The 9,390-nt window shown below is 39.3% G+C and overlaps 1 protein-coding gene across 4 annotated transcripts in view; it reads left to right on the forward strand.

The window, feature by feature from the left end:
- srgap3 (SLIT-ROBO Rho GTPase activating protein 3) overlaps nt 1–5,532 on the forward strand; it is an 85,347-nt gene extending 79,815 nt beyond the window's left edge. For 2 of the 4 annotated variants that reach the window (XM_024269502.2, XM_024269504.2), the window contains exons 20-22: nt 883–1,032; nt 1,106–1,424; nt 3,949–5,532. In XM_024269502.2, coding sequence (XP_024125270.1) covers nt 883–1,032; nt 1,106–1,424; nt 3,949–4,389 — 910 coding nt within the window. In that variant the 3' untranslated portion in view covers nt 4,390–5,532. The remainder of the gene's footprint in view (nt 1–882; nt 1,033–1,105; nt 1,425–3,948) is intronic. The other 2 variants (XM_024269503.2, XM_024269505.2) reach the window with 1 other exon arrangement.
- The last annotated feature ends 3,858 nt before the right edge of the window (nt 5,533–9,390 follow it).

Consider the following 9,390-nt stretch of genomic DNA (forward strand, 5'->3'; position numbering starts at 1 on the left):
ATTTCAGTTGCTTCCTAGATATTTTGACTAATTTAGGATTTTTTTCGTTTTTTTTCTTTTTTTGGAATTCAGCTAATGTTTCAGCTGCATGTTAGATATTTTGGCTAATTTTTGATTTTTTTTAGGGCTATTTGAAATTTAGCTATTATTTCAGCTACTTGCTAACTTTTTTTTGCTAATTAATGATTTTTTAATTTGTTCAGGTTAATTGGGAATTTAGCTAATATTTCAGCTGCTTGCTAGCTGTTTTGGCTAATTTAGGATTTTTTTCAGTTTTTTAGAGCTATTTTGAAGTTGAGCTAATATTTTAGCTACATGTTAGATATTTTGGATTAGGATTTTTATGAATTAGGATTTTTATGTTTTTTAGGCTAATTTGGAATTTAGCTAAACTTTCAGCTGCCTGATGTTTTGGATAAATTAGACATTATTCCAGTTTTTTAAAGTTAATTTGGCATTTAACTAATATCTCAGCTTCAGCCTCTTCATCTAATAGCTTCAGCGTTTTCAGCTATCAACTTCAGCAATTTTAGCTTTTAATTTCAGCACTTTTAGTTATCAATTTCAGCATCTTCAGATATTAGATGACAGTACACACCCCGGCTCAGACTTATTTGTCCTCTGGAAGACGTTACAGAGGCATCAGGACAAAAACTAACAGACTAAAAAGCAGCTTTTTCCAAAGGCCGTATCCATTCTGAATTCCAGATCACATAGATGACTCATTTACATATGTATATATTGTCTATGTATATTTGCACTTTTACATCCGACTTGCAAATGTATATTTGGCTACTTAAATTGCTCAATTTTTGTCGACTAAATAATCGTTTGTTGCAGCACTAGTTGCGGTTAAAGTAACTGAACTTGCTTCTCTCTCAGGGACGATGCTTTCTCAGATAACCTCAGCCAGAAGGCGGACAGTGAAGCCAGCAGTGGACCTCTGCTGGAGGAAAGGTCTTCATCCAAAAATGACCTGACATCTCCGTGTGAGCAATCCCCAGATTACAGCTTTGGAGGAGGCATGGGAAGGTGGGCATCATCAGAGCGTCTTTCGTTCCCTCTGCTGCAAGTTTTCCTGATCCCCTTGATCTGATCCCCTCAGCAGAGTCAGGTTGCGATCCGATGGCGCTGCAATCCCTCGCCGACAGAGCGGTCCAGAAACCCAAAGCCCCACCAGAGCGGCTGACCCCCCCCCGCGGGCTGCAGCCTGCCCCAGCAGCCCGCACAAGATGTCCATCAGCAAGGCTCGTGTGGAGAGTCCGGAGAAAAGGCGCCTCGGTACCTTCGGTAGTGCGGGCAGTATCAACTACCCAGACAGAAAGGCGTATCCCGAGGGTCACCCGCTGAGACCGGCGTCGGGGGCCACGCGCCACAGCAGCCTCGGGGATCACAAGACTCTGGAGACTGAGGCGCTGGCTGAGGTAGAACTTTATACAATATCACCTTATCTTTTAGCAACTTTAAAGGGTAACCAAACAGGGCAGTTGGAGTATGACTCCGCCCACAGCCGAAATGGGAAAATCCAGTCAGAGGGGCGGGGCTTTTGGGCAGGACTGTTATGATTATTGGAGCTGTAGATGTAAAACATCTGAACCTTAAAAGGTTTGACCAACCAGAATATTCAACTGTAATTCCTCGTTTCAACCTGTAGGGGGCAGCACACGGATGGTTTTAGACTATATCTTCAGGAACTATTTTATTTTAATTTGGCAAAAAATTGCCAATGACAACACTCTTAAATCCCCATTTGTAGAGATCAAAAAGGCAAAAAGGTTGTTTTAGGGTTTCCTTTAAGGGTACTTTATTTATTTCTGTACCACACTGATGCATTCTGCCTCAAACTTTGGAAAGAGAGTTGAAATAGATTCACTTTAAAGAAAGAATTCTTGACAAATGATTTGAATCCTTTCTTTTGCAAGAGAAAGAATAGCAAAAAACAAAACTGCAGAGGTTCAGTTGTACAGCTGAAATCCCCTCTGTGGCTTTTGCTCTGATGTGAATTAAATGTGAAGACTGAAGCTGAGAGGAGACTCACCTGTGAGGCTGCAGATGCTCTTTCATTAACTATACTCTGCTCCTGCACCATCCAACACACTCAAATCAATACCTCTGGAATAGATTAAATTGTTTTGGGACTGTTTCCTGTAAAAGTATCAAAGTTGTTTTTTATCAAATTTCTGGTCAAACTATGTGAATACTTGAAGGGTAACCAAACCCTAAATCAAATTTTTTTTGTCTGTTGACCTCCATAAATGGGGCTTTAAAAGTGCTGTCTGTTGCCAAAGTTTTGTTGAATCAAAATAAACGTGTTTAATATGGAGGCTGGAAAGAGCCAATTTCAAATAAATGTATACACCATTAAATAAATAAATAATTAAATAAATAAATGTGTCATTAATTATTCAAAAGTGGCAATCAATAATTAAAAGTTGAAATAAATCTGGCATTAAAATGTAAAATTTAAACATGTAATGACATATTTATTTATTTCATTGTCCCTTTTAGGCTTAAAAGAGCCGAGTTGAAATAAATACATTTAATATGAAATACATAAATAAATGTGTCATTAATTATTTAAAAGTGGCAATAAATAAATAAATGTTAAAATAAATGTGGCATTAAACTATTAAAATAGCCATTAAAAAGCGCTTTATAACATTTTAGAATATATTTAATTATTTCATTGCCGTCGTGGTAGAAAAGCGCCAAATTGAAATAAATATATTTAATGTGAAATAAATAAATAAATGTGTCAGTAATTATTTAAAAGTGGCATTAAATAAATAAAAGTTTTAATAAATAAATATTTATTTATTTAATTCCACTTTTAAATAATTAATGACACATTTATTTATTTATTTCATATTAAATTTATTTATTTTAATTTGGCGCTTTTAACCTACAAGGGGACAATGAAATAAATTAATATGTCATTACATGTTTAAATGTTACATTTTAATATTTTATTGCCACATTTATTTTAACATTTATTTATTGATTTCAACATTTATTTATTTATTGCCACTCATTTTTGTTTATTGCCACTTTTAAATAATTAATGTCACATTTATTTATTTATTTAATGGTGTTTATATTTATTTAATTTTGGCTCTTTCCAGACTCCATAGTTTAAATTCTAAAAATATAGTCAAAAACTGTCCGTGTGCTGCCCCCTACAGGTTGAAACAAGGTATTACAGTTGAATTTTGTGATTGGTCAATTAGTTTCCCATCATCATGCTCAGCAATCCAGTATAAAAGCCCAGTCCATCTTTGATTCTATAACTGTAACTCCCTCGCTCAGTCCGCCTCCTCTAGCCCCCCCCCTCTCCTTTTTTTTTTTTTGCATTTTTCAAATATGGGCACGTGACTCTTCTGGTTTGTCACAAAAACTCTGACAACTTAAGATGCTTGTATGAAACTTTTGCTTCCAAGGAGCTGCAGGAGTTTCCCTGGAGGGAAATTCACACAAACACATGAGCCTGCATGGAGAAATGGCATCAGCTGACTCAGAAGCAGCTCGGAAATATCCTGATAATCGCGGAGGATAATTATCATTCAGAGCATTTGGATTTATTATGGATGAAACCGGAAAATTCTGGATAGAGATGCCCTCTCACACTAAACTGATGACGGAGGAAGCTCATGCTTTTTTAAGGCACAGAGAGTCTATTATTGTGGATTAATAAAAACTCTTTATGTTGAGCAATACTAATGATCTTCAATAAATGTTTACAAAGCAAAATTAAATTTATAAATGAAGAGGTAAATTACTTTACAAATCAGAATATCTAAGGGAATTCTGAGGAAATCTTCCAACTCAAAAATAATTGTTAAAAATATATTTTGTTAATCCCACCATGAACACATGAAGGACATTGTAAATGTTTCTGTGCTCGCTAAAATCCTGGGATCAAGTTTTCTGTGGTCCTCTTTATCTCTTCAGGACATAGAGAAGACCATGACCACAGCTCTCCACGAGCTCCGTGAACTGGAGCGGCAGAACACGGTCAAACAGGCCCCCGATGTGGTGCTGGACACTTTAGAGCCGATGAAGAACCCGGTGGGCTCGGAGCCGGGCAGCCCGCTTCACACCATCATGATCCGTGACCCGGACGCAGCCATGCGCCGCAGCAGCAGCTCCACGTCCGAGATGATGACCACCTTCAAGCCCGCTCTGTCTGCTCGCTTGGCCGGAGCTCAGCTCCGCCCCCCGCCCATGAGGCCCATGCGGCCCCCTCCCACGCAGCACCGCTCCAGCAGCTCCAGCTCCTCCGGGGTCGGTAGCCCCGCTGTAACTCCCACCGAGAAAATGTTTCCCAATAACAGCACGGCTTCAGGGTCCAATGTCTCCAGCGATAGTGGAGACAAAACAGGTACTATGTAACGGGGGGGGAGGGGGGGGGTCTCGTGAAGCTTTGGAAACCGGAGGGACTCTCATGGAAGCAAATAGTGTTGTCTGTGAGAAGTTTTAGACTTGTAAACCTCAGCGCTCTTTGAAACTTGACAGTAAATGTGTACAAACAAAGTAGTTATACCTCAGTTCCAGCAGAAACCTGTGGCCATTTCTCACTTCAGAGGCACATTTAATGCGAGTCCAGCAATACTTGTGGGAATTTGGGTCTTCGGAGTTCGTCCGTTTTGTCCGTTGATGTGTGAAGACTCCTCATTCTGGATGGTTTGATCGTTCAGACAAAAACATCTGGATGTAGGAGGTATGGAGGACGTATTTTCTGGACTATAAGTCACGTTTTTTTTGATAGATTGGCCAGAGGTGCGACTTATTCTCAGGAGTGGCTTATTTGTGATTATTCGTTACTTTCCCACCAGCAACTAGCTAGCTTTTAACAATTGTTTGCCACTAACAACCACTAGAGGGCGCCGTAGGTTTGTGTGTCAATATTTGCTGCTGACAGAAATGCAGAAGAAGAAGAGGTGCCGTCCAAAACAAACATGGCTGATCGTTTTCCTCATGAACGTTAGGATTTTTTCTTATTTGCTTCAAGACATTTTTATTATTGTTTTTATTTTTCTCTACTTGGACAGAGCCATCAAACAGGGTTACAAACGGACAGAAAAACAGCTGAAAACAGTCATTCAGATGAAGCTCCTGCAGGCTACAAGCTAACGATCTCTGTAAGAAAAAGACAAAGACTGAAAAACCTGGACACGGAGATCATAGATGCTTTTGTAGAACTCTTCAAAATAAATAAACGTAATCTCTCAACATCATCCGCATCTTCCGTGAATTTTAAACGAGATATAAAGTCAAAACCTCCATCATGTAGTGGTGAGGCTAAAAGACAGCCTCTCCACACGCAATGGGAGCGTCTAGTTTATGAGCACATTTTGGACAAGCTTTGAGCAAAGGGCTTGGGATTGATTAGAATTACCAGAATCAATTCGATTACGATTTTTTTCAATTCTTCAATTATATTCAATTTGGAGTTTACACATTTATACACATTTGTTTAGAAATCCATTAATCATCTAATATATGTTTTGAATATATCTATATTAATCTGATCCAGTTCACATACTGTAAAATGTATCAGTGAAATAATGAGATTGTTAATATCATACAGCGTTTCATGGATTCTCTAAAGGAGAAGTTCTAAAAAAATGAACATTGTTCTGCTTCTCCTGGAGGGCGTTTCAGTTTGACCACTAGGTGGCGATCGCGCTATAGAAGTACACCGTATTCCAGAAGAAGAAGAAAGTATGAGAAAAAAAACTGTGCTTTAGACCACAAATTGCTACTTTAGAAAATATTTCCTTAAAGAGTTTAGAAAATGCATATCTGTGAGTATTAATGCATGTTGAGGTCGACCGAGCGTTAGCGTTAATCCCATTATACGTTAGCATCAAGCTAGCAGACTTTAGCTGTATGTGCTAAATCGATTTGTATTTTTATGAATCGATTATTGATCTATTAAACTTATTGATTTTATTAACCCAGCCCTAATTAAGCATTACATTTGACGGACGTCAAAAAAGGCGGCAGACTCGAATTTGGTGCATGAACCACGAATCAAATACAATGTTACGTCGGGCTTGTTGAAATTGTTCATAAATGTTGTGTATTTCTCTTAAAAGTGGGACTTATACTCTGGAGCTTGTTTTCCATCTTCATTGTGCATTTTTTGGCTTATTTGACTTATAGTCCAGAAAATACGGCACTTCCTTTATTGTTTTCGTTTTAACTCACACCAATCGACCTTTCAGAAAAGTAAAACACTTTGTGACATTTATCTCTGCATGCAGGAGGTTGAAGAAAATACAGGGAAAACTTTCATTCAAATGAGATTTGTAACAATATAAAGTGTAAAAATGTGCTTGTGAATCATTGCTAGAGTAAAATAATGGTCTAAAACGTATCATGATGATAAAACCTTACAGGACCGAATCAAACCGGCATGCCCAGGGCATTCAGTGACCATGCATCTTGGCATGAAGAGGAACTCTGCTCTAAAAACCATCGCGCATGGTTCAACCGCAGGCAGACATGCTTTTTCCCACAGTGCTGTTTATCTGAAGCAGGAGCTGAAGCGGGAATTCTGTAAATAATGAAGCTAGTCATTTGTAAGTGTTAAATGTGTACAGGTAAAAAAACAAACAAAAAAAAGAAACAGGAAGAGGTTTGGGTTTTACCTGCACTTAAAAACATCATGAAAAACCTTTTTATCGAGGCAAACATGTTATTTAACTGTTAAAAAAGAAAAACGTTCAGGTCATCTGCTGTGTGCTGTGCTGTGCGCTTAAGATGCGTTCCAGAAAACTACTGTAGAAGCTGAAGACCTTTTCTCCACGCGTCCTTTGACTCCCCTTGAGACATTTCCTGTTCAAATATCTGGTTTGGGTTATTTGATATAAAAACACTGCAGCGGTGGGCCCTCTAAAGCAGTGGTTCCCGACCCCCCGGGCCGCAGACCGGTCCGTGGGTCACTTGATTTTATTTTGATCTTGATCTTATTTTGAAAGACATCCCGATTCTGTTCACAACATCCTGTCTTGGTCCTCCTCCGATGAAAATCACAAGTTTTTAACGGGTATTTGTGGCATTTTTCTTATGAAAGAGAACAAATGTAATAAGAAATCATTAAACATTTCAGAGTATTTCTCCTCTTAAATCCCTGACATCCGGATCAGAACCATACGGCTGGACATTACCCATACCGATGGACATTTTTATGTAGTAGCGGTGAAGAGCTGTCATATCAGGGGCGGAGCACCAAAAGCCACGCCCCCTCAGAGGAGATTCTGGAAACGGAGGCTTCAGATCAACATAAAAAATGTCTTTTTTGTTCTTGAAAATGGTCAAAAACCGTCTGTGTTTTGCCCCCTACAGGTTGAAACGAGGTATTTTACAGTTGAATTTTGTGATTGGTCAAACCACGTAAGTTTCAGAAGTCCCGCGTCATGATCTGCTCTCCAAGCCCCACCCCTCTGACTGGATTTTCACATTTCAGCTGTGGGCGGAGTCAGCCTCCAACTGCCCTGTTTGGTTACCCTTTAAATATAGAAAACCTAATAACTAAACTGCAGGCAGCTGTGACTGATTAGGAGAGAGGGCGGAGTCACAGCAGCCTGCACTGGAGGAAAGGAAAAAAACTGATGCAAAACAAACAAATTTTATTTTGAAAATAGATTTTCAGAAACTGGAAGCTTAAAATTTCCAACTTCTGCCCCTTTTCGGTCCGTGAAAACATTGTCTAATTTAAATTGGTCCGTGGCCTGAAACCGGTTGGGGTCCACTGCTCTAAAGGTCCTCCAAAACAATAACACTTTTAGGAATTTAAGAGGAGCACACACTGCTGTCTTTACTAACACAAGAACTCACAAAATACTTTCTGAATTCTACCAAAATTCTTTTCCAGTGAATTCCAAATAACAGTCTTTATGTGCATGTTGGATTTATCAGCTGAATTCGGTGCCTTGCCTCACAAAAAACGCACAACTTTATTCAGCATTTGTCTCTGAAACTGGCATGAATCCCGAGTCAAGGTTCCTGTACGCTGACTCTAAGTTGGTAGAAAATGTTGCTCTATTGGAAATAAGCACAGAGGCAGAAGGAAGGAGCTGAAAACGGATGAACGCTTTCACAGAGAGCCAAAGAAAAAAGGAAACCTAAAGCATTTAAACTCAGTGCATTCATATTCTGAGCAGACGTTTCTTCATCTGGACGTGAGAAACTCAGTGGGCATTACTACGGCTATCACAGCCGTCTCTGTTGTTTTTAGCCTTTTTATTGTTTCAGTTTAACACCTGCCAAGAAAAGATTGGTGCAGAAAGCACCCCGAAAAATAATCCGATTTCACTTTTTTCGTTTTATTAGAGTGCCTTTTGTGCACAACATCCTTTTTTTTACGCATTTGCTGTTTGTTAAGCTGTAATTTGTTATTTTTCTGATTAAAAACGAATGATGCCTTCCTGGATTCTGTTGCTACTCTGTCAGAAAGCATTGATTTTGTAAATCCTGATCATCTCAGGTTCATCCTGACGAGCTGGAGGAAGAGAACCTGCTGTAAACATAACCTACTGCTAACGTTCACTTGAATGGACCCTGAACACGTGCGTCATGTCGTGTCTGTTTCCACGTGTCCTTCCTGCCTGTGTTGTGGCTGAGCCTTTAAGTTTTCCTCAGAAACGTGGTGTTGTTGGCAGGAGCTGAAAACAGTCTAGAGTTGGTGTGGATCTCCTTCCCTGGATGTGTGGGGGAAGAATGACCTTTTTCTTTTCTGCTGAGACGGCTGAGAGCGTCCGCCGACCGGGACGGGTCACACGTTACAACTAAAATACGACCGTGAGGCCGAGCCGAGACTGGAGTGTGTGACACTGTTTACCTTCTTTTTGAGTTGTTTGTCTGGTGGTGCTGTTTCCTAACGGAGCGTCTGGTTGGCTGAAACTGTGATGTAGTGTACATCATTGTGTGTGTTGAAAACTCCTGTGTCAAAATAAAAGCATTCTTGCTCTGTGGTTGGACTTTTTCCTGCTGAATCCTCGAGCACAAACGCTCCAATAGACCCTCACGGTGACGTCAGACAATATGGCGGCAGGACCGTGAACGTGGATAGCGACTTCCACTTTATGGGTTAAATGAACGCTGTTTAACCCTTTAACTACCTGCTCAACCAAACGGTGGGAAACATTTAGAAAAGATGTTTTAAAAAATATTTATTGTGTGTATTATTCCAAAAGTATGGAACCCCCAAAGGGAATTGGAGAAAAAAAAATGAATTAAAACAACATTTTAAATAAAATAATTCTGGTTTGTAATGGATGCACACCAGTTAGTAACCAGAACATTTTTTTAATTCAGTTTTTAGAAAAAACGAAGCAGCTACTATCTGGTGTGCACTAGTTACTAGCCAGAACTTTTTTTACTTTA

Source organism: Oryzias melastigma, linkage group LG5 (genome assembly GCF_002922805.2).
Source record: "Oryzias melastigma strain HK-1 linkage group LG5, ASM292280v2, whole genome shotgun sequence".
In the NCBI taxonomy this organism is placed as follows: Eukaryota; Metazoa; Chordata; class Actinopteri; order Beloniformes; family Adrianichthyidae; genus Oryzias; species Oryzias melastigma.